General features: G+C 39.1%; 2 protein-coding genes across 10 annotated transcripts in view; one reads left to right on the top strand and one right to left on the bottom strand.

The window, feature by feature from the left end:
- The window catches only part of LOC144004761 (ran GTPase-activating protein 1-like), an 18,892-nt gene extending 15,681 nt beyond the window's left edge, over nt 1–3,211 (bottom strand). For 2 of the 3 annotated variants that reach the window (XM_077502288.1, XM_077502270.1), the window contains exons 1-5: nt 3,044–3,194; nt 952–1,071; nt 689–816; nt 466–525; nt 191–370 (exon numbers count right to left, since the gene is read on the bottom strand). In XM_077502288.1, the coding sequence (XP_077358414.1) occupies nt 191–370; nt 466–525; nt 689–816; nt 952–1,063 (480 nt within the window). In that variant the 5' untranslated portion in view covers nt 1,064–1,071; nt 3,044–3,194. Of the gene's footprint in view, nt 1–190; nt 371–465; nt 526–688; nt 817–951; nt 1,072–3,043 lie in introns of all 3 variants that reach the window. The other variant, XM_077502279.1, reaches the window with a different exon arrangement.
- On the top strand, nt 2,589–25,856 carry LOC144004733 (zinc finger CCCH domain-containing protein 7A-like). Of its 7 annotated transcripts, none has more exons than XM_077502248.1 (22): nt 2,589–2,643; nt 3,913–3,977; nt 4,619–4,655; nt 5,453–5,650; nt 6,751–6,909; nt 7,336–7,416; nt 7,602–7,653; nt 7,745–7,914; nt 12,459–12,990; nt 15,016–15,068; nt 15,149–15,236; nt 15,370–15,531; nt 16,672–16,889; nt 16,982–17,082; nt 17,161–17,342; nt 19,284–19,375; nt 20,092–20,240; nt 21,872–21,977; nt 22,100–22,208; nt 22,839–22,963; nt 24,715–24,884; nt 25,010–25,856. In XM_077502248.1, exons 2-22 carry the CDS (start codon nt 3,919–3,921, stop codon nt 25,185–25,187), a joined length of 3,021 nt encoding a protein of 1,006 aa, XP_077358374.1. In that variant the 5' UTR covers nt 2,589–2,643; nt 3,913–3,918; the 3' UTR covers nt 25,188–25,856. The 7 variants fall into 7 exon arrangements, with proteins under 7 accessions (XP_077358374.1, XP_077358356.1, XP_077358365.1 ...); XM_077502230.1 differs by lacking the exon at nt 2,589–2,643 and adding an exon at nt 3,416–3,494; XM_077502239.1 differs by lacking the exon at nt 2,589–2,643 and adding an exon at nt 3,505–3,683.

The following is a 25,856-nucleotide window of genomic DNA, read 5'->3' as shown; positions in this document are numbered from 1 at the left end:
ACATTTGCAGAGAGGTCACTGCAAGTTCCACTTGTCTATTTGCCCTGACAATGACTAATAAATGGATTTCTTGGCATTTCTTCTCTAAATTTGCCAGGTCCGTAGATACTACAATGATCCTATAGGACATTCTGTACATTTATAGCCTCAATGGAGGCTGATTTACCATAATTAACCATACATAATTTACCTTCCCCCCACCAATACCCATGCCACAGTTGTTGAGTCGTAGTTCCTGCAGAGTGTAGCAGGCGGAGCTTTTGAGCAACCGCTCGATGCCCTTCACCCCGTCTGGGCCAAAGGCGTTGTCACTGAGATCTAAAACAGCCAGTTTGGCACTCGCCAAAATTACAGCATCGCCCAGGGAATTCTTTGATAGTAAGAAAAAAAACAAATAAATATTGAGACCATGTAGTTATGTGACAAGAGCAGCCAAAGAACAACCAGGTGGGGCAATGCTGTTACCAGAGCAGGCGGGATCTCAGAGCGGAGGCGGCCAGTAAACATGTCACTCCAATAACAGCACTGGAAGAAACAAGCTTTGTTGCTATTTTGACCCAAAAAAGTCATGGTGGTTTTTATTTATCGCTTAGAAATCTTGAGACGCTCTCAGTGTGGTGTAAATGAAAATCAAATGACTTTAAAATGCAAAATTCATTTGAGAGAAATCAAGAGTATAGGCAGAAACCTTAAACTGGCTCTTTGTCTCGAGGGCCTTGGCGATGGCTTTTGCCGCCTCAACACCTACAGTGTTTCCCTCTAATCGCAGAGCTTGGAGACCTTCAAAGTCCTCAATCTCCTTCACAATCTCTTCAACTAGTTTGGAAAATGATTAAGACAGAGAAGGAAAGTAAAATTAAATATTTTTAAAAATGCATCCAAGACTAAAATGTGCTTAATCTGTCCATGTTTTTCATTGGTGGCAAGAATGGCAACTTGGCCTCCTTGTACCTGATTTTGCATCATCGAGCTTTCTTCCCTGTCCTTTGTAACTGAGCTCCCCTTCGCCAACTCCAGTTTTGGCCAAGGAGTCGGCCAACTCTGAAACAATGTCTGTCGCCATTAGGCTACCTGGGGAAAAACAAAAATCATGATTTATTTATTTTCTTACAAGACCAAAGTTAGCTCACAAAATTATCAAAGATTAAGTTGGGAGGTTGTTCCAGCACAGCAATGTCCCTTCTCTGCCAGGAACTGTCGGATACTCAGGCATATGTGAGCAGACATGTACTTACATGTCTGCTCACATAACCATGGGATGTCTTGCCATAAGTATCACCTCTTCTTGCACATGAAGCAAAGATCGTAGAACCTTTTTGTAGACATGCTGGTTGATCGTCTAGCCGACATTGAAGGGGAAAATCATAACTGTGGTTCAAAATAGATGTTTGTGACACCTGTCAACTGACACAGTTCTTATCTGACACACCTCGTAGGTATAGTGCTCTTCAGAGCAGTTCTGATTGCCACCAGTTTGGTGACCAAAGTGCTTTTAGATTTAGAAACCTGGCGGTGAATCACAATCAATCAATCATGACTTGTGCAAATGAAAATGTGTTAGGATTGGTAGATGACATTTATAGGCAACTTATCATATGGCCTTACAATGCTGAACCCACAAAAACGGTTGCACCTAGGGCTGCTCAATTATGAAAAAAATAATAATCACGATTATTGTGGTAATAATTGAAATCACGATTATTCAAAACGATTATTTATGTTTTTGTTCAAAGCAAGCATATAAAAAAATAATATGTAAGCTCATTTTGGACCAAACAGACTTTATAATAATAAATTATTATTTATGTTACAAGACAAATCTCTTCCCATAGATTTTATTCAATGGAACTAAAGTGACGTCAGACCCACAATAGGAATTTTTGTCGGCTAAATAAATAGCACATTTGCGTCAGCCTGGTTTGTTAATAAGTGATAGGAATGGCAAATTAGTCAGGCTGCCAGCATCAAAGTGTGCACACTGCACAATCTATCAATCCTTTTTCTGAACTGCTAATCCTCACATAGGGTGGCCAGTCTGGCCACTCCATAAGGTCAAAAAGGAGGACATGTTTTAAAAAATTAAGTGTTCCTTCGCTATAACGTGGTTCACTTTTCATGGCTTTGCTGTTTTGCTGATTTTTTTTAACACATTAATATACCTATTTTATAACATTTATGAAAGTTTGAATATTGAGAATGTTCAAGAGAGAATTTGAGAAAATGTAAATGTCTCGAGAAAAGTGTATGAACTGTGTGGCGCGGGGTTTTAGAGCCTTAAAACATGTATAATAAATTTAAAACATAAAGCTAACAACTTCACGAATTTGGGGGTATTTTTTGAAACCTAACCCCAGCAGAAAACGAGGGAACACTGTACATCAGACTCGAGGTGTATTTTCATCAACAATAAAGTTTTGCTCTCTTTGTCCACTTTCACACCACATCTACACTTCTGTAGGACAGACCCTTTTTCGTCTATTATTACAATGTGTTTGGCGGCTGATCGCTAATTCTGAACTTGTGCTGATGTAATGATATCCATTGAGGACGGGCAGCCAACGGGAAAACAGCATGACAATTCTGGCATTTACTCTCGTTTGTTTCGAGATGTACTGATGCACTTTAGGCAAGGACACGAACGAGGTGGGACGCTTTATTTATAAAAAGCTAACTGATAAACATTATGTGCAATACTGAATTTTCACGATGCCATTTTATTTACAACAGGCGAGCCAAGCCTAGCATTAGCCACCTAATGCTACCTATCAATAAACTGCGGCAGGAAATAAAATTTCACGGTAACTAAGCATTTGACTAAATACTTCAACCATACATTTTTGTGTGTAGTGGACGATCTAGCACGACGAAGTTAATCTTGGCAGTTGTACTGTATGAAATTGAAAACGAAACGTGGTTCGGCCTTTTTGCTCGGTCAACAGCACACCGCCGACCACCTAGTTGAATTTCACAGCGGACTAAGAAAAGTCAAACACAAAACCGAGTCTGTTATGTGTTATTATCGTAAGAAAATTAATAACATTACCCGAACTCTGCAGTTTTCAATGAATCCAATCGAGTTCACGCTCCCGCCCGTTCCCTATGTTCAAACAACAGTTCAACATAGCACAACACACTGCTTGACGACTCCAAATTTGGTGGCCAAGGGACTTGTAGTTCGATTAGCCTACACTGGTGCGTTCAATGTCCCAAATTCCCAAGCTCCAAAATAATTATTGTGGACGGACCTACAAAAATTCAGATACAAATCCCACAATTTCCTCAGAAAATTCTGGAATAATTATTGCCGATCTCAAATTGCTTTTTGGTTAACTGACGACCAGTCCAGACTCCACAGTGATTCATAAAAATTAGTAATTTAATTACTTCCGGCGACTTTTACGACAACCAAAGGCGATTTACGTTGCTGAGGAACTCCTCAGTTGACGTCACGTATACTGTGGTTTCGACTTTTGAGAAATCGAAAGTAGAGTAAAGTAAGTAACCTAAAACTAATAGATGGGTTACAGTGGTCATGTTTGTGAACTATATGCGTGATTTACTGTGTGCCGAGGTAAACGCTTTCACTGCTGGAAGTCTTGTCTCGACCCGTCCTGCTGTCCCCATCACACCATTTTGGCTGCGGATCAATGAACTTCCTCACTTAAAGCTTCGCAGGAAGGACAGTGGGTTTCAAGCTGTGCTAGGCAGTGGCGCCATGTTTCATCGACCAAACTGCTCTAAATTTTAAATATCGTTTGAAGAAGAATTCTGTTGAAGCAACACGGGAAGCGTGCATGACATGTGACTTTTTTTCCCCCCTGCTTCCTAATTATGTTTAAAGCGCGGACGGACGTCAACGGCATTTATTTTCCACCTTTAACGTGCTTCGTTTCCTTCCTTCCTTCCTTCCAGGGAAGAATGGACTCGCAGAGACAGAAACGCAGGAAAGAAATACAAGAAGCTCTGGGTTTCATACAGTAAGTTTTTTAGTCTTTACTGTTTTCAGGTAAGGAGTGTTCATGTAGGAAATCGATTAGTCAGTTAAAACACAATCTTTAGTTTTGTTTGTTTTGGGTGTATTACCAATCCGTCGTGGCACGCAAGTGTGCGGTAGGTCAAAGTTAGCTTGTGCTTTGTATTGTCCACATTCGTTGATAGAATTAAATTTAGCCAGACTTTTGTTAGGACTGAGTCATAGAAAACTGCTTTAAATACTTACACACACGCCCAACTCTTAGAACTTTGTATATTTTCATATTGTTAGGGATTCCGTAGGTGAGGTCCCCAGGGGATTCAGGGGAAAATTACTACAGTGTCCACAAGAAAGAAAGACAACTATAGTAGAGTAGAAACGGCATAGTAGATAACACGTCTGTCTCCTGTGGGATCAGGAAATCAGGCAACCCCCTCTTCATGAAATAATGTCATGCAAATCAGTGCCAACCCCTCCTTCACAGGAAGAGCTGCCTATTCTAAAACCTATGTGTCTCTTTGTGATTGCATTAATTAGTGTCATCAGTATTATCAAAACTACTAATGCGTGCGTATGTGTTCCTAATGTGCAGTGAAAGCTGCAGCATCATCGCATATCTGTAATAGCTTTTTGCATGGGTTTTAGGTCTTCACTGGCATATCCGGATAATGAAGGATACAAGGTACAGTCTCAATGTTATGTCTTCATCATTGTCATCAGTGACGTCATCGTCGGCGTATTTGCCATGCGAGACGCGGCTATTGTTGACATCACAAAATGTATACTCCGTCGTGGTATCACTGATTTGTTGTCATTTATCTGGCCGAAATAGCGAAATATTGCTTACTCTTGCTGAACTAAAGGGTGCAGCAATACCTCCCACAATTGCGCAAAACCCCCCCCCCAAAAAACAGGTTTCCTGCAATTTAATGTATATAATTTGATTGAATAAATATGTTCCTATTTATTTATATGTTAATAATTTAGTAGCAATATGTTACTACACGTTGGATGACTTGTTAGCAAGTCCACCTCGCAGTGGTGAGGATGTGAAATTAAGTCCGGGCTTCGGCCTTTCTGGGTGAAATTTGCATGTTCTCCCCATGCCTACTCCGGTCTCCTCCCACATTCCAAAGACATGCATGGCGTGTTAATTGAATGCTCTGAATTGTCCCTAGGTGTGACTGTGAGTGTGAATGGTTGTTCGTCTGCGTGCCCTGCAATTGGCTGGCAACCAGTTCAGGCTGTACCCCGCCTACTGCCTGAAGCCGGCTGGGACAGCTTTGGTTGCATTCACTGTTTCATCCAACATGGCAGATGATGATGATGTCGTGATGACGCGTTGCACGGTCCTTTGAATTGAAAACAGTTAACATGATGTAGGGACTAGGGTCTAAATTTGTCAGCAAAACAAGTGACAAAACGGAACAAATTTTGTGCTATATTCTCACTAAAAAACATTAATGTTTTGGTCCACAGGACTTTTTGATGAAGTTGTTATGCAACCTTCTCGAGGAGGGCAACAACTGGTTGAGAGATGGCTACTGGAACCAGGCAGTGAGTGAGTTCAGCGAAGGCTTGAATGTATCTCACTATGTGTCCGGAGAGGGATTCCAGATTCCTCAGGATTTGTTGGAGAGTCTGTATGTCAACCGAGCGACTGCCTACCACAGCATGGTGAGATTAGATTTTCAATTATCAGACAAAGTCTGTGAGGTTAAGGGCGAAAAATAAAATGAGGGCAAACATGACGAGTAAGTTGACTTGATATGACAGTGCATAGACTCACTGTTATTGGTATATTGGTATATAAGTAAGAAAATAGTATATGAGAGGTTATGCTACTTATATCCTTTACTGAAAAAATATTTATATTTGTGTTATTTAAGGGTTTTAAACAAATATATTGTGATACCAATATAATCAATAACGGAACCTTAAAGGGATCGTTCGGCTTTTTTAACATGAATCTCAATTTGATTCTCACCTCCCGTGTGTGCGATCAGCACTGACTTACCCCTGACAGCGTTCTGTGACACGCGTTCTGGTTCGGCGTTGGACGAGAGGAAAATAGTCCAGCAAGCTGGCTGGGGTCTCGGAAATAAAGCGTTTTTCTTCTAAAAACTATTTGTTTTCAAAAGCGTGATACATTTCCATCACAATACTCTTTTCTGAATAAAGTCAGACGCCATTACTGCCAGCCACTACTTTTCTGTTCGTTCGTATCACTGAAAAGAAAAGAGTATTGTGATGGAAATGTATCACGCTTTTGAAAACAAATAGTTTTTAGAAGAAAAACGCTTTATTTCCGAGACCCCAGCCAGCTTGCTGGACTATTTTCCTCTCGTCCAATGCCAGACCAGAACTGGTGTCACCGAACGTTGTCAGGGGTAAGTCAGTGCTGATCGCACACACGGGAGGTGAGGATCAAATTGAGATTCATGTTAAAAAACCCGAACGATCCCTTTAAAGCCCATTACAGATACCATTAACTGTCTGATGTGTGCGCAGCTAAACAGGATGACCTAACTCTTGTCATGATTATTTTTGTAATAATTGACTTCCAACCGTCTATGTTGTACCCAAAACAATTCAGTAGTGTATCAATAGAACCCAAGTCAGGTCATGCAAAACCTAATGCCAGAGTACTTGTATTCCTTCATAATCGTATTCTTGTTCAATCATCTGAAAATTGTTTGGACTTTTGTCAGTTTCCTTAACTTCCATTTCCTACTTCTATACACGTAACGACTTATTTTGCCTCGTGTGTTTGATAGGAGGAATACGATAATTGCATGAAGGACTGTGACAAAGCTCTGGACGTGTGTAAAACAAACCACAAGATACTCTACTTGAAGGCCCTTTGCTTGAAGCAGCTTGGCAAGTACAAGGAGGCTTATGACTGCACACGCAACTGTCTGCTTATCACACATCAGGTAAAGCTGAAAAATGGCTAAAAGGGATTTTAAAGAGTATATGATTTGCATTAATTTTGCTAGAACGTTCTGCCATGTTATATGATGCATGTTTGGGCCCTGCAGAATTTTGTCTGGTTCTAATTAAATGTTTTGCACAAGAAACTCTGAATGACTTACAATTTGGCTTGCTTTACTGTAGAAGGTTACAGCAGCAAACAAATTCATGGTGCAAAAAAACACTTTTTAACCATTAAGATCAATGTTGAATCAACAATATTTCTAACCTTCTATCCTTTATTGTCCCTCCCTGTGCAGAATTTTCATTTATCCACTTCCCCTGTAGTATGTCGTGATGCCGCAGTTTTCAGCTCCACATCACACATTATTGCTACATCCTAGCTGTCACTGAAAATACAATTTTATATTATGTAATACTCTTCACAGGATAAACAGGTGAATGAACTTGCAGAAGAACTTGCCAACCATCTGGGATTGAAAAAACGAAAGCCCTACGTCAGTGAAGTAGTCAGTAAAATCTTTTCTTTTCTTTTTTTTTTTCCAATGTTTTGAAATGTTAACCTCAGGGATGAGACAAGTGATGTCCCCAACAATTTCAGTATTCACCAACTGTCTTATAATTCCACAGATAACTTTCATTTAAGTAAGGAAGTATTTGATGTCATTTTAATGTGGATGTTTCTCATGCCTAGGTGTCTTATGATGTAGGAAATATTACAAACCCTCTAAGTAAAATTGCACCAGGTGAGTATCAACAATGCAGCCACAATATGCTTATTTTGACAAATATGTTCTAGAGACAGTCAACACAATTTTTTTCCATGTTTGTCTTTAGTCAGTTTTCCCAGCATCCATCAATGTGTCATCCCTGACAAAGCATATAACGGGCAACAGTCTGCCATCTCGGACCGAGACAAGCAGGACACATTGGAGGACTGTGAGCTGATAGGGGATGACTTGGATAATCTGCTCGACTGCGTCCCTGATGGACATTTACCTGCGGAGGTACAGACACATTTTAAGGAGCCATTTTTCCACTATTTTTCACTAATCAGTTCTCTGATGCCTTTGATAAGCTTTGGATCCACACTTAAAATACAGAAGAACTCAGCTCGCGGTTCCACTCACGCTGCCTCAATATACCATATTTTCCGCACTATAAGGCGCACCTAAAAGCCTTCAATTTTTTCAAAAGCTGCCCATGCGCCTTATAATCCAGTGCGCCTTATATATGGATCGATATTGAGCCGCAACAGGTCTCGCTGTCAAGACGCTATCGGTGACCCTGCACGATCGGTGACGCGCATGCGCAGAAGATCCCGCCATCTTGGATCGCTAGCTAATACTAATACTTTACCTCAGAGAAAATAATAAAACAGCTGTTTATTCATTTTGGGAGTTAATGGAGTTGTCAGAAAGCTGGTTTGTAATCTATTAATAAAGTTTTGACTGACCTATCTGACTGTTTTGTTGACATTCCCTTTAGCGCAGCACTATCTAATGGATGCATAACGTAACCCCAGCTTCTACTGTAGCGCCTTATATATGAAAAAAGTTTTAAAATATGTCATTCATTGAAGGTGCGCCTTATAATTATATTATATTATTATTATAGTGCGGCGCGCCTTATATACGGAAAAAGTTTTTAAAATGTGTCATACATTGAAGGTGCGCCTTATAATGGGGTGCGCCTTATAGTGCGGAAAATACGGTACTTGATTCAGTGGCTCCATTCAAAACTGTGCGACCCAAAGTCAGACATGAGCCCTGGTGCAATGAAAAAAATACGTGCAGCCAAATGGGAGTGCCGCAAAGCTGAACGAAGGTGGAAAAAGGACAGATTGCAGGTCTCCTATCAGATCCTGAAAGAAAATTGGCGCTGTTACCAGAATACAGTGAGAGAGGCAAAAAAAAGAATACCTCGCGAATATCATTCAGGCAAACCGTCATAATCTACATGTACTATTTGAAACTATTAATTCAGTCCTTAAACCTCCTCAGCCTTACCAGCACAAACTCTTCCCCTGAAATGTGCAATAACTTCCTTCAATTCTTTATTGATAAGATTGACAAAGCTAGAGCACTCACCACCACCAACATCACCTCTGACCCTTCCATTCAGGTCCATGGCTCGGTGGTGCTAACTTCATTTAAAGCCATTTCCCTGAGCTCTCTAGAAGATGTTGTCCACTAGATTAAGCCATCTGGCTTCCCATGTGATTCTGTTCCCCCTCATTTCTTTAAAGAGGTTCTCCCGAGTATCTCAGTTCTGGCTATTATCAACAGTAGCCTGTCTTCTGGCGTAGTCCCCAAACAATTTAAACATGCTGTGGTGCAACCACTCCTGAAGAAACCCGGCCTAGACCAATGTGTGCTGTCAAATTTTAGGCCCATTTCCAAACTGCCTTTTATCTCTAAAATTTTGGAGAAAGTGGTACACATGCAACTAAGCACTTTCTTGGAGGAAAATAACATCTTGGAGGTTTTCCAGTCAGATTTTAAGAAGATGCATAGCACAGAATCAGCCGTTACGAGTTTTTAATGACATCCTCCTGGCAAATGACACTGGAGACTATGTATGTCTCGTACTGTTAGATCTGACTGCAGCGTTTGATACAGTGGACCATAGTATTTTGTTGGCTCGTTTACAGCACCAGGTGGGCATCGGTGGTAGTACTCTTGAGTGGTTCCGATCCTACTTGGCCGACCGAACATTCTGTGTTCGCCTTGGGTGCGCCAAGTCCCGCACCGCCCCACTGTCATATGGTGTTCCACAAGGTTCTGTATTGGGGCCCATACTGTTCTCATTATATTTACTGCCCTTGGGCTCCATTCTTAGAAAACATGGGATCTCTTTTCACTGCTATGCGGATGACAGTCAGATCTTTGTCCCGCTTAGTAAAAAGGACGCTTTCTCATTGAGGCCTCTTTATGTCCTGTCAGGAAGAAATCAAAGCCTGGATGTTTTTAAATTTCTTGAACTTCAATGAGAAGAAAACAGAAGTTATGGTCTTTGGTCCGAGCGGCTCTTCTCATCCTGCTCCTTTGGGTCCTCTCTCTGGCACACTATCTAAAGCCAACAGCCTCAAACCTGGGTGTCAAGATGGACAGTGACTTTAAACTGGACCGGAAAATTGCCGCTGTTGTCAAATCCAGCTTTTTTTCATCTTAGGCAGCTGGCTAAGGTCAAAAATCTATCTCAGCAGCACTTAGAAATGGTAATCCATGCCTTTGTTACATCTCTGCTGGATTACTGTAATGCACTTTATTTTGGAATCAGCCAGTCCTCCCTTCAGCGTCTCCAGCTTGTCCAAAATGCTGCTGCTCGTCTCCTTACTGGTGCCCGTAAGAGGGAACACATAACCCCTATTCTGGCCTCTCTTCACTGGCTGCCTATTAAATTTGGAGTCCACTTTAAGATTCTTCTATTTGTTTTCAAATCTCTTAATGGTCTTGCCCCACCTTATCTCGCTGAGCTCTTACACCCCTGCACACCTGCCCGGTGCCTCAGGTCAGCAGACCAGGCTCAATTGGAGGTACCGAGGGATAAGCAGAGGCTTAGAGGAGATCGAACCTTTGCTGTTGCCAGTCCCTCCCTTTGGAACGACCTTCCACTAAATATTAGGCAATCCCCCTCTTTATCCTCTTTTAAAACACATCTGTATTCTTTGGTTTTTGGCGATCCATGGGACTTGTTTTTGGTGTCTTGTGGTGTGTATGAGTTTGATGTTTAGTCTACTTATTTATGCATTTATTTATTTATTAATTCGCTCGCCTACTTCTTATTAATTTACTGATGTAAAATGTATTTACTTGTAAATTAAATAAATAAATACATTTAAAAACAACTTGTATACGCATTTCAAAATTTTGATGTGTTCTTGTTTTGTTCCTTTATTCTTTACTGCACAACCGATATTTATGTTTATGTACAGCACTTTTATGTTTATGTACAGCAATGCCTGCTCTTAAAGCGCTTTATAAATAAAGTTGAGTTGAGTTGAGTAATGGAAAGTAGAAGTTAAAAGTGAAATGAATGGGATTGCAAAACAGAGTTATACTCCACCTAGTGACAACATACACGGACAGCTATTTTAATATGACGTCAACATTAAACCTTGTCATAGTAAGCGAAGTGCGCATCTCGGCAGCACGGTGCGTTATGGGTAGACCGGCTGGTAGCCTGCTATCAACTTTTCATTGAAAACTAATAGTGTCTAATGGCGGATGTGCTGGTTTGGACCATTTCAAACATTGGAAAGTTGATATTTTTTATTTAATCTATTTTAAACATGCATAAATGTGTCATTACTGACAGTCCTCTGCCGGGGCACTACAGTTAAGCTTATTTAAGTGCTTAATATTTGGCTGAATGTAGGGCTGGGAATAAAAGTCGACCAGGTTGGTTGGGTCGACCACAAATATTGTTCGACAAAAAATGCATGCGTCAAAGCTATTTTAATAATTTTTAAAAACATATTTGCGGCACCTGGACGTTGCCGGGAGTCCCGGAACAAATATTTCGTGTTCCGCACAGAAACTTATTGCTGACGGACTCCGATTCACCACTACTAACTAAGAAGCTTCTTAGGGTTTGTTTGTGGTCTCTTGAGACTGAAAATGGAGAAAATTAACAGTGCTACACGTCTTTTGTTTGTAACAACAATCCGCGTCAAAATTGCTAAATAAAAGAGCTTTAATGGATTTATTGCTGCCGGCCAGACACACGTAAGATGGCGGATGGCCGTGCGTGCATCAGCAACAGGAAGGTAGTATCTACTACTGTTAAAGATAGAGCAAGACTCTTCTGGATACACGGCGGGTTGCTTTTTTTGTTTGTTTTCTAATTTCCATTTTAGCCCCATTTACGTCCATTTGGATAATTCTTTTCTGTCTGGAAATTGGGAAGAGGGAACCGAGGTTGACAAGCGTTTTCTGTCTTCTTGAGCTTTGCAATGGTGTTTTTTTTTTTTTTGCCTATAAACTCCATTAAGTTAAAAATGGCACTAGGTGCACCTGTCGTTTTGTCACTTAAAGCTGAAAGCCGTTTAAACAATGCTTGCAAGCTTTAAGGTGTGCAATTATGCAAACACGTTCAGTACTCTAATCTCCGCCATTTTTTTTATTTATTTATTTTTTTGTTTGTTTTTAGCTTGATTTTAACGCATGCACAAACATAATGCACACTTTGCTTAGAAAAGAGATTCTATGATTCAATAAATAACATGCATATGTTAGCTGCTATTTTTTGGCGAAAATAAAGTCATTTTCAGCTTCTTCTTTTTCTTTTCGCTACATTATCCACAATTCGTCCCTTATTAGATTTACAGATGCAATAGTTTTCTGCCTTATGCCGTGGCAACAACTAAGTTCTCAGCACACAGCGGTGCATGAAGCCAATGATAGTTATGCAGCGCCAGACATAGATCCTTCCGTTTGATTATGCCAAGATAGTCGTTTGTCAACTAAAGTTCCGTTACATACAGGGAAAATAAATACACGTAATGTTTGCATATTTTTGAGCATTTTTGTTTCCCTTTGTGTTCTAGGTACACGTTCAGGAAGTAGCCTCACCTCCTAGCAGAGAAAGCACTTTTGTGCTGCCTGTTCCAACACCTCAGATCCCTCCAGCCTTCTTTGGCTCTCCCATGAGTCAATTTAACTCCAAGAACTCCCTTTCACATGGCGGTCAAAACTCACTAGATACCCTGGACGACCTATCATCTCCACAAGGACAGCATTCCTTCGATAGAGTCCCTGGAGGCGTCGATAGTGCAAGTTTGAAATCAACAATGCTTGATTCCCTGGATGACCTCTTGGTGGCGGCTCCATGTGCCGTAGTCACTCATTCCAAGAAAAAAGACTCAGAAGAACTGGATAAGTCACTTGATGATTTGCTTGATGAGCGTCGACCTGTGAGTCTCACCTGTGACCCTTATGCTCAAGTGTCGGGTGTGAACCAGCTGGACTCCCTGGATTCCTTGGACTCGTTTCCTGCAAGGAAATGTGATGGGCCTACTGTGCCCGCAACCCCACAGAAGGGAACAGACCTGGACCTGCTCAGCAGTTTTAGCTCTACTGGTGATTACAAGTGATTCATATGTTATTGGCTACGTGGCTTAGGCTGCTTTGACTACTTGGATACAACTATCTAATAGGGATGTAACAATAATGGTAATATCGTGATATCGCGACATTAAAACTGCCACAATATATCGTCGTCATGTCACGATATTAAAAGCAGCACATCTTTTAAAAAAGTCAGGTTATTTCCATTTGTGCAGTTCTAGTGCCCTCTGGTGGCTATTTTTTTTAGTGCAGTTTAATTTTCAGTAGGCATGTTTTGGCCCTTATATGTTTAAAATCCACACTAATGGTCAGATGAAGGTGAACGTAATATGCTTGCAAACCGAGTCAATACGTGGAGGAACTCAATGTATGCTTGTATTACCAAGTAAGTGCCTCAATATTAAGTCTTATTAGAGATTGTAGGTTGTTTATAAGCATTGCTGTAATGTACAAAAGCACAATATTGTCTTTTTTTTAGTTTGCGCTCTTTTTTTATTTTTTTATTTTTATTTTTTTACAATATTGTGACCATTTTTTTGTATCACCAACCTCCCCACAATATTGTGATAATTATCGTATCGTGACCTTCATTATCGTGATATCGTATTGTGATTTTTGGATATCGTTACATCCCTACTATCTAAAGTATACAGTATTATCTAAACTATACAGTATTGTCCTCTACGAAATGAGTGCAAGTTACACGAGTAAATTTTAGCACATTTGCAATTAATTTTGGAGGGGGTTTGAAGGAAGGTGCAGATGTAATCAAGTCAGATGGAAATATGTAGTCGCCATAAAGACACAATTGTTTTTTTTTTCTGTGTTCCGTTTTTACCGTGAAAAGGTTAGAAATTTGAGGGATTTAATTTTTTACGCTATAGACTGACTAACTGAAACCTAATTCAAGAAAATACGAGGGTCATTCAATAAATAAGGTGAATTTTTCAGTATAAGGACTTCTAATACAGATTGAAGCTTACTTTTAAAAAATATATATATTTATGTTTTACTTCTTTTCCCACATGGATTTAATTTATTTTGCAGAGTAACTCATTTGCTCCCAACAAGTATAAATACGTTATATTTTAAATGTTTTAAAGTGTTCCAAAGACATTTATTTATTTATAAGTTTTTGTTTTTTCATGCTAGATCACACAGAAGGCTTTGATGCAGCCTCTCAGCCAGCAGGTGGCAGCAGAGTATAAGAGATCAACACGGGCCATGTTAAAACAAGCTGATTTCCCCACAGTTCTAAGCAGATTTGTGAATAATGATTGAACTTAGTTATATTCTATTGCTAATTGCTGCAAAATGCAAACAGATAGAAATATACTTTTTTTCCTGATGAAAGAAGACACTCTAATCTTTATTTTTGTAGGTTCCATGTTTTTATAGCAATAGAACATAATATTTTGTGGACCTTGCAAAATCAGTCAAAAATCCAGGAAAAAAGCTGGGAGCGAAGGGGGTTGCTTCAGTGAAAATGGCTGGGAGTGAATGAGTTAAGAAAAACTTTCAGAGTTTTGGCGATTAACAAAGATGATCGACCAAAAAGCATACTCGAGGATTGAAGTTATCAAGTTTTTGGTTGCTGAAGGGTGCAAACAAGTTGAAATTCATAGGAGACCTTGCCCCTTCAGACTTTCACCTGTTTGGTCCTCTGAAAGCGTTCACGAGAGGCACGAAGTTTGAAAGTGGCATGAAGTCAGAAGTGTTGTGAGTGACTGGCTGAGATATCAGTCCAAAGATTTTTACGCTGAGGGAATGCAGAAGCTTGTGCACAGCTGGGAAAAGTGTGTGACAGTGCTGGGAGACTGACTACATTGGAGAAAAAAAAGAAAAAGTAAGCTTCTATCTGTATTAGAAGTCCTTATACCAAAAAATTCACCTTATTTATTGAATGACCTTCGTACATTGTGTATAATATAGGTTTTCAAACCATGTATGACACTGGGAGGTCACCTATCAGGAAAGCAATTTTTTTTTCACATTTTAAATATGTAAAAATGTAATGTCATCCATTTTCTCCCTCAGCTTCTCAGTGTGCCATTCCTCTCAAAAATCAGGCCCCAATTTTCAGCGGCAATGTAAGACTTACTTTTATCTGGCTATGTATTTTTGTCTGTGTTGTTGGGATTTTAATCACATTGTTTTCATTCTTTCAAAGCAGAAGTGTACACAAACTCCAGTCTCAAAGCCTCTGTCCACCACCCATGACTTCATGCAGGCCTGCTCTAGCTGCTTTCCTCGCCATGGTGGGTTAATCTACACACTGGTGCCCATTTGTCCAGCTCGACACTGTTGTGTTGTACAAAATCTTTCACTGTAATAGATTTTTCAAACCTCATTAAAATCAAAGCAGTGTCACTACAAACTTTTTGTTTTCAGGTCCAGGGATGTACGCCTTCATTCACAAGCCTGATCTAGTCCACAGCTGTAAGCGAGACATTCTCTTGTGCAGGCGAAAGGCAGCTTTTCCTTCAGTGTGGACCAGAGTGCGGCAACCACCCACATGGACGTCCATTACGGGGCCTTTTATTCTCTGCAAACGTAATGATTGATCTCTTCACTCAGTTATGTTTTGTCCTGTTCCTTTATAACTTGATACAAAACATAAGGCAAAATTAGACTTTTATTATGTATAACACGCTGATTGTGGAGTATGCATTTAAAAATTCTAGGGTTGAATTTCCGCTTAGGGTTTTCTATGTTGAGTTTGCGTCTTTCCCCATGCTAACAAGGCTTTTCTTTGGGTCCTCTAGCTTCCTCCCACATTTTAGAAACCTGTGTGGTTATTTAATTGAAGGCAGGAAATTGCCCGTAGGTGTAGTGTGACCATGTTTTGATTGCCACTCGGCCTGGCCTCGAGATATGTAAATGATACTCAAGATGCCATACATTAGCTATAGCTATTTTAATGTATGTATGCTTCCTTTGTATGGGTAGAAGATGAAACAAAAAAACTCTCTTTTTAAGTCTCACTTGACAAATGAAATAATGACATAATATTCTAAGCCCAACCATTTTTGTAATATGTTATAAAAAAAAAAAATCTAAATAAATTATACATTATTTTTATGTTATTAAATTATTAAAAAGTTATCGGGGTGAGAAAAAAAATTGATATCGCAATATATTATTGCGCTCTCTGTTGCAATAAATTATCGATACACTGACAGTAGATATCGATGTCATGTGTCCAGTTGTGCAGTATGTTATACATGTTTATGCACTTTAATTTGTCTCACTTTACAATGTTTATAGTTAAAAGGCTAAGAGGCAGTGAGGCACAATGCAAAACTTTGTACATTGTGCAAGTTTTGGCATTAATTAAATGCATAATTAGACATTTTCCTTTTTATAGGCATTTGTTTGGCTTTTTCAGTCACATATCGTGATTTATTGCTATTTTTTTTTTTGACAATATATCAAAAATCGTAGATCTTGTGTATCGTGATATTATTGATATCGTGAGTCAAATATCATCACAGTATATCGAATCGTGGTTTACCCGTATCGTCCCACCCCTAATATGTTATTTAAAAAAAAATAAAAAATTGTAAGCCCATTTGTGTGAATTGTGCAGGATATTTTAAAGGAACACCCCACGTACAGGCAAAATGTTCTTATGTGAAGTGATTGTTAGGTTCTTATCTGCTTACATGTCATATGTTTTTGATTAATATATAGACCTACCAAAGTCTGAAGAATCAGGCCTATGTAAATTTGGGGAAAAGTGCAACTTTGCTTATAACCAACTGGAAATCGACGTTTGGACAGCGGAGAGGAAAGGGACCCTGGACAGAAATCTGCTGTTTGGACCGTCAGATGTTGTCAGTTTAGACCCTGTTATTAGCATTACACGCCTTCTACATGATCACAAGGGCATGTTCATATTCCTCTGTCAGGTGAGAACACTACAAGGTGACTTGCCAATAGAGAACAAAATATAGAAGTTTTTCTGTGTTCAACTCTGGACCTTTTTTTCCCCTGTTTTCAGGAGTGCTATGACGGTAAACCTCGATTTATCAGCGAGCGCTGCAAATACGATCACACAGTGTGCTCGAACCCGGATGTCCGCCACTCCTTTGACGCTAACAAGTGAGTGGAACATGTTCACTCACTTTTGCGCATTCTACAATGCACATTTTAATTTCATCTACTTTTTATGTCCATCAGGTGTTTGGCATTTGTTTCGAGGACCGCCAATGTCAACTATAGAAAAGTGCGTCCGTTTAACGTGCTGGCCCACTTTAAATTGTGCAGCCAAGACATTCGTGATGGGTGCCTTGGGGAGCACAGCTGCACTAATGCTCACTCAGTCATTGAGCTACAAAGCTGGAGAGTGCAGCGGGACACAGGTGCTGTCTACCAGAAACAAGTAGAGTCAATGTAGAAATTTGTTTTAGTCATTTGTTTTTTGTTTTTTTATTATTATTAAATTTAACTCATTTGCTCCCAATAACTTATGAATACTTTTTTTTTTTTTTTTTTAAACGCTAGAGCACATAGAAGGCCTTGATGCAACCTCTCAACTGCATAAAAAAATGGTTGCAGAAATGGTAGTTATTACTAGTGCTGTCAAACGATTACAATTTTTAATCTGATTAATCACACTTTTTATCTTTGATTAATCACGATTAATCAGCTAAATTACTTGCGTATTCGCGTAATATAAAATAAATACAAAATACCATAATATTTTTACATTAACGCATTTTATTATCTGAATGTCATTTGCAAACATTGATTAAATGTATGTACGCAATTGCATGCATGCTTGTATTGCTCAAAACGTAACAGCATCATATCAATTGGGTGCAATTCAGCAATTATTAATTAATTAAACGCAAATTACTTTTGTTTCATCTAAAGTCCCGATGGGTTGTTCTTTAAAGCGAAATTTACCACCGAGCACACCAACTGTGTTGGTAGCTGTATGTGCGGGCTATGTTAATACACAAGACTGAGACGGCTCTGTGGCAATGTGCTCGCGGCCATTTATTTTCACTCTTCACAGTTGCTTCCCCAGGTCACAAGAGGGCGCTCAAGGTTAGCGCATGCAATGAATCACTACCATAACACCAACTGGAGTCACCCCGCACGTTCAAGGCTCAAGTGCGGTCAAAAAGAATAGTGCGATTAATATGCGTTAATACGTGATTAATGTGACATTTTTCTGTGATTAATTAATCATTAACGCTTTAACTTTGACAGCCCTAGTTATTACACAAACGGCCAGCAGGTGGCAGCAGAGCAAAGGAGATCAACCAGGGCCATGTTGAAAAAAGGCTCAATTACTCACAATTCTAAATAGATTTGTGAAAATTGATTCAATTTAGCTCTATCCTAATGCTAATTGCTGCAAAACGGAAACAGATTAAAATGTACTTTTTTTCCTGATGAAAGAAGAGACTTTAATCTTTCATTTGATAGGTTCCATGTTTTTGTAGCAATAGAACACAATATTCTGTGGGCCTTGCAAAATCAGTCAAAATCCAGTAAAACAGCCGGGAGCGAACGGGATTGCTTCTGTGAAAATTGCTAGGAGCGAATGCTTCACTTATAGCCTGTTAAAACTATATGGTCTGACACTGCAATATTACTAAAATGATCTTTGGGGGGAAAAAATCATCCCTCTCTGGCCCTACCCTATACCTATAATTGTATTTTAATTATTATTTCAAAAACCTTGCGACTTGACAAGAATAGCCTATCAGAGAATAAAGAAACAGAGGGCGTGGCCGAGGAGGTGTTAGCAATCATTTGCCGTGTACACCAGGACACGGTAAGTCACGACTTTTAGATTCCTAGCTAATTATCCATTCTAATAAATACACATCAAACCAGTAACATTGCGGTTTGCTACAACAATAAAGAATCATCACAGTCAATATTCACTTTACTATTTTCTATACCGCTTGTCCTCATTATGTTTGTAGGTGAGAGGCGGGATACACCTTAGACTGTTTTGCTAGCCAATTGCTGAGCACAAAAGAGGAATTAATTGTGTGTGATTATTTAATAGAATTATTTTTGATTCCCTGACATAAGAATATTAGCTACTAGCTAGACCTCAATATGATGAAAACCTCCACTATAGAAATAAAAATACTTAATTGACAGTATCATTCTTTTTATATTAGCTGTATTTCTGTATCTGTATTTTCAATACAGTTCTCAGAGCTTTTCTCCAAGATTGCATATTTTTACCTCCCCTGCAATCCAAGAAAAGATAAAGTTGGAAATTGATTTAGTTTCTTTCAATTGGTGAATTAGTTTTTGTGTGTTCTTGTTTCTAGGTATCAGTCCTGATGAGATTGTTAAAATCTCAACAGAATATCATCACCAAGAGGAGCAGAACACAGCAATGGAAAAGAAATCGAGATCAAGAGTAAGACAAAATTTTTACATTTTATATATTCTGCATTTTTATCCTCGGCAACAACTTTTCTTGTGGCTATCAAATTTTGAACGTGCATTTTGGGCATACAAATGTTTTGCAAGCATAAAACCGGTTTGCAAGGGTCTGCCTGCTGAGCGCCTTGCAACATTTTGCATTCTTGAACGAAACCTGACGAGAAGGCAACACAATTGTAGAAATTATTCTTGTAGACGACAGTGTTAAACAATTATTTTATATAAGGCCATCTTTTCAAAATAGATGTTCATGTTCACTAGTTCACATTACTCCATCATTTTTATCTCTTTTTTTTTTTTTGTCGCTTTTTAAGACCCCAAGATCTCAATCGTCTCTCAAACATGTTCAATCCATCGTAATCTCAAACAATCAGTTGACTTTGTCTTTCTGTATTCACGTTGTCTGGAAAGGTTTTTAAAAGTAACAAGCCAATGTTCACGAAATAATGAGTAGAAAAGGTACAATATAAAGTAAGGAAGAGAAAGTACAGATCTGTTTTCAAATGTAGGGAATAAAAGTAAAAAGTGGTCAGAAAAATAAATTCCTAAAGTACACACTGACACCTGAAAAATCTACGTAACTACAACAGCAAAAGTATTTGTACTTTATTTCCCACCACTGATTAGATGATGGACATTGTTAATATGAAAGCTGGTGACAATAGTTTTGATCCTCCTTTATCTTAACAGCCTCCTGCTGCTGCAAATGGTGAGGAAAAACCACAAGGCAAGATTTTGAACATGAAGATGAAGTTTGTCTGTGCTAGCTGCTTTCAAGATGGCCGCATAATTATGCCGGACAAGGCACTCAAGTATTGCTCTGCCAGGGCCAAGCACCCGTAAGTAAAAAGAGCAAGAAGCTGTCTGTGTATCACTTCATATTATGACCACAAAGGCAGGGAAGGCGGGAGAGGCAGAGCCTTGTAGCTTGCATATGAAACAACTTAACATTGATTTGTTTTCCATTCTCAATGATTTCATCATTTAAATAGCGGAATTTGCATATTTCCAACACCAACCTTTTTGACCCTTGGAGCTACTTCTTGGCTACCGATAAATGTGAAGGGCTCCCAGTTTGATGCACACGTCTAAAATAGCGAATGTGCTCACATTACCTATAACCATGTTATTTTGAGGTTGTTGTAACTTATCATTAAATATTCATTACAATATTCATTTATTTGAAGTCACTGATCATGTTATGTCAGTATGCAACATTATTTCTGCCAGTGTTTATATTTTCAAATGATGACTTATACAACATTCCGAGAAAATCACAATGTCCCATCAATGGTGCTATTTTTTACAACTCAGAGGCATTACGTTGGTGATCCATGCTATACAAACACTCAATATAACATTATTAAATCGTCCCTATGTACGTCAATTAGAGCAGTTCAGAATCTGTCTTTAACTCATTTGATCCCAAAAACGTATAAATACATTCTATTTTAAATATTACCATGCTCCCAAAAAACATATTTATAAGTTTTTTTTGTTTGTTTGTTTGTTTGTTTTTTTAATGCTAGAGCATACAGAGGGCCTTGATGCAGCCTCTGAACTGAAGAGAGTGATTGAAGCAATGGTAGTTATTACAAAAACGGCCAGTAGGTGGCAGCAGAGTATAAGATAAACCAGGGCCATGTTGCAAAAAGCTCTTTTCCACACTGATTAAAAAAACAAATTGTGAATAATGATGAAACTTAGCTATAATCTAAACCAATTGCTGTAAAACGGAAACAGATACAAACATACTTTTTTTCCCTGATGAAAGAAGAGACGCTAATCTTTCTTTTGGTAGGTTCCATGTTTTTCTAGCAATAGAACACAATATTCTGTGAGCCCTGCACCAAAATCTGTCAAAATCCAATAAAACGGCGAGGAGCGAAGGGTGTTGCTTCAGTGAAAATAGCTGGGAGTGAATGAGTTAAGAATTGCATGACAAAAACACAAACAATTGAAATAAAATGTGAAATATGTTAATGTGTGCAGATCGCTACAGAGGTGTTTTGCTAATCAAACTTGGCTTGCGCTGACCAACCATTCAGAGCAGGGAAAAATGCTGATGTAATTGTGGGCCAGCTTGTTGGCCGTCTGAGGTGAATTTAAAATTTGATTGGTTAACGAATAGGTCCCCTCCCTTATACAGAGTTTTAAGATACATTGGCCAGCACTACTTACTCTGACAATGTTGAGCAAGATTAGCTTGACAAGGCAGCACATCGAGGCTGAAATCTGATTGGGCAAAAATACATCTAGGAAGCAGTGCAGCTAAGAAAAACACTACAAAATGGAGAGAACAGATTGTTGGTAACGGAGTAATACAATTTCATCCAAACGGATATTAAAATGTAAGTTAGCAGCCAGCAGAGAAGGCCTGTTTAAAGTGAAGCTTTGGTCTTGTAGCTCATCATTCAGCTGCTCATACTCCCTTTCCTTTTCACTTCAAAACAATGATGAACACTCTCAGGTGGATAAAAGAGCAAAACACACTGATGGTGAAGTCCATGGAGGAAAATAAATGGGTTCCTGTCAGACCGCTTCCACATTCAAAAAACTTCCCTGCACAATATGAGGCAAGTCTTCCTTTTCAATTAAGTGCTTAGCCAGTTTAGTTAGAAGCAATTTCCGTTGTAAACTCTGACTTGTTTCAGTGTTTCATTAGCATGTAAGTTTTTTGTTTTTTGTTTTCTGGCAGTTGTGCAGCTGGATGTTGGAGAAGAAGAGATGTGACTACTTTGGGAACTGCTCCTTTGCCCACAGCAAAGAGGAAAAGGAGATGTGGATGTATATGAAGACTCAAAACGGCAAGTCATTGACACAAACAAAACCGGTTTGGAACCTATAGTGTGCTAGAGTTTTGGAAAAACTAGACACCGTAATTGTCCGAGTCATGACCTGTTGGACCTGCCTAGTTTGTGTTGCTGTGGCACCCTCTACAGGCGTTTTCGCCTAATTGTTTTTCAGTTGATTTCAGCCGCATTCCGGTAGGTGATCACATGACATCTTTAGTTAATAGTGGGCCGTGTGCAAATCACTCGCTAGCTTGCATACTGGCGACATTTCTCACGACTTCCTATGTTGCTTGTGCCACAGAAAAGCATCGCTTTTTTACAGAAGATAAAGTAGAAAGATTGAAGACAACAGTAAAAACGAAACTTTACTCCAGCCTCTTCATTTTTCCACTTTGACTGTTCGCTATCTGTCAATTTGTGTTGGACACACACATTGAGGACAGAAAAGTCCGCCTGAGTTGGAACATTCGTATTTAATGTGTTAATTATGTAAAATTAAAAGTGAAGTGGCCACAGTGTTGTTTGACTTTTCTTTATATGACCAGTGGAAGAAGAAATCCAGACCTTCCTGCCCTAGTGGCAGCATGTTTGACAGTATGCATTTCAACTTAAATGCTGAGTGACTTGTTTCTGTCCCTACAGTCATTGAAATGCAGCAGATGTATAACATGTGGCTGGATTTAAGCGCACATGTTCGGCAAGCAGACGAAGCCACGCTCACCCAAGAAAAGGACATTGTCATGCCAACAGACAATGCTGCAGCAATGGTGGGTCATTGATATTCACACGCGTATCAAAATGTGAAAATAACACGTTTTTGTTTTTTTGTTTTTTTTTAAATCGCATTGCTTTTAGTGTTTCCTCCATCATTAGACTGCAAATGAATAGCACTTACCAAAAATTCCCCTTAGGGCTGTGCAATTAATCTAAATTCAATTACAATTTCAAATATTACACTCCACAATTAGCATTTTTGTTAAAAAAAACAAAACAAAGATTATTAATACTAATTTTTGAACTGTTTGCAATTTTACATTTGTACCTTTTTTTTTTTTTTTTTTTTTTAAATAAATACATTTTAAAAAAATTGTTTCATCCAAGAGGAACTTGCATAATTGTAGTGTTTCAAAGAATTTTGTTTTAATATTTTTGTTTATTAGCTTTTTACATTTAAAGGCCCAGTATGCCGGTTTCACTCAGGAAAATGCACTTTTTAAATACAAGATGTACACACTAACTTTCTCTCAGTCTACACGTCTGGGTTTATGTTAATCTTCGGTGGTGATTTTGTCCTAAACCACCACTCCCCCAGCCTGTATGTTGTCATTTTGTGTTTGTTTTGTAAACAGCGGGACGTTTCTGTTGAAAGACATTGTTTACACCCCTCCAGCCAATCGCAGAACGGGGGGGTGCGTATCGCAAACGGGGCCGGGCGGACGTCTTGGCTGCGTGACGTCACTCCCACTTGAAAGCACGCACGGATTTTTTTTGTTTTTTTTCCTCACTCACTCACTGAAGCTTACGTGTGTGAATGAGTGAGTGAAGAAAAAAAAAATCCTGGCTGGAGGGGTGTAAACACCGTCTTTCCACAGAAACGTCCCGCTGTTTACAAAACAAACACAAAATGGCAAAATATAGGCTGGGGGGGTGGGGGTTTAGGACGAAATAACCACCAAAGATTAACATAAACACAGATTGAGAGAAAGTTAGTGTGTACATCCTGTATTTAAAAAGTGCATTTTCCTGAGTGAAACCGGCAGACTGCGCCTTTAAACATATTCTTGTTCTGTACCAAAAAATCGTCCTACTGCACAGTGCACATGATGCATTCCAACTTCAAGTTTTTGCCAACATAAATAAATAAATAAATAAATATATTATTATAAATATACAGTATATTATTATAAATTCTGTTTGTCCAAAAGGAAATTACTGGTACATAATTTTAATTATTATTATTTTTTTTTAAATTGGTCTTAATATGGGTGGCACGGTGAGTGACTGACTGGTTAGCACATCCGCCTCCCAGTCCAGAGGACGTGAGATCGAATCCGGGCTTCCCCCTTCCTGGTTGGAGTTTGCATGTTCTCCCTTTGCTTGCATGGGTTTTCTCCGGGTAGTCCGGTTTCCTCCCATATTCCAAAGACATGCTTAGCAGGTTTGACTGAACGCTCTAAATTGTCCGTAGGTGTGATTGTGAGTGTGGATGGATGTTTGTCTTTGTGTGCCCTGCAATTGGCTGGCAACCAGTTCAGGGTGGACCCCGCCTACTGCCCGAAACCAGCTGGGATAGGCTCCAGCACCCCTGCGACCCTTGTGAGGAAAAGTGCCTCAAAAATGGATGGATGGTCTTAATATTTTTAAATGATTGTCAAAATAATCGTGATTATTATATTTTTCCATAATCGAGCAATCGTATTTCCCCTTGAATTTGTAGTGACTTGCGATTTCATGTTGTTGATGGACTACATCCGCAACCAAGGTTGATGACTGCTTGCACTTGTTATTTCCATTTCAGGGTGACTTCTACTGTCCTCCTTGTGGGAAGCAGTGTAACGGCGAGCGGCAGTGGCAGCGGCACATCTCCACCGACAAGCACAAGGAGTGCCTGTTCAATTGTGATGGAGAAGACGAGGCTTTGCGGTGGAGCCATCGCTTCCCTGGTGCATCATTTAAGCTCTGCACAAAGTAAGAGATCACTTTGACTTCATCTGACTAACATATTTACGCACAAAACAGGATTCGAAAAGTTTTCAAGGGCTTTTTAAATCAAGTTGAGTTGAGTTGGAATTCATGTTTCCATTGTGTCTTAGGTCAGAAGCTGACTGCCCCGACGGTGCCAGTTGTGACTTCGCCCACAGTCCCGAGGAGCTGCAGGAGTGGAAAGAGAGGCAGAGTTTCCTGCGTCGCAAATTGGACAAAGCGAGGAAAGACCTTCTCATTATGCCTGATGATTTTAACTTTGGAAAATACAATTTTATACTTAACTAATAACTGCCAAAGAGCCATGCAATCAATATTTTCTGACATAAATTTTACTTTTGTATTATTATAACCTGTACCGTTAAAAAGTGCTTGCCCTCTTTTCAAATTCTTATTTTTTGCATAATTTCCCTTAATAAATACGGTTTGCATTCCCGACCAGTACCTCCATGTCCAGTCAATGCCGAATAAAAAAAAAAAAAAAAAAAGAAAAAAATATATGGGTTGCGTCTACAAATTCATTTGGCATTAAGTGCTACCAACCACTGGCTTTTGGAAAATAGCATATATTTTATTTCTGATTTCTATGTTACTTGTCTTTTTCTGTTTTCGTGGAATAAGCTCATTAAACATCAATGTCATTCCTGCACACCACTGTCATACATAGCCTTAATAAGCACAAACTCTATGCACAGACGCCACTTATCCCGTGCAGACAATATCATCTTAGCCTAATTAATGATCAGTTGATCATTATGTCAATTTTTTAATGGAGTGTCAGTTGTTCATCTGTAGACTATGGTACCAGTGTTGCTGAAATATATTAATAGTTTTGTTAGCCCATCTACGGTATTTTCTATTGTGCGTTAGCATTAAGCTAGCTGACTTTTGTAATTGGGTTATTCTCTTTGTTTTATGTTTGAACTTAAACTGCCAACAATAAATTCCTAAAAGCAA

This window comes from Festucalex cinctus, chromosome 1 (genome assembly GCF_051991245.1).
Source record: "Festucalex cinctus isolate MCC-2025b chromosome 1, RoL_Fcin_1.0, whole genome shotgun sequence".
Lineage (NCBI taxonomy): Eukaryota > Metazoa > Chordata > Actinopteri > Syngnathiformes > Syngnathidae > Festucalex > Festucalex cinctus.
The sequence above is the reverse complement of the archived record's forward strand: the minus strand, read 5'-3'. Positions and strand labels throughout refer to the sequence as shown.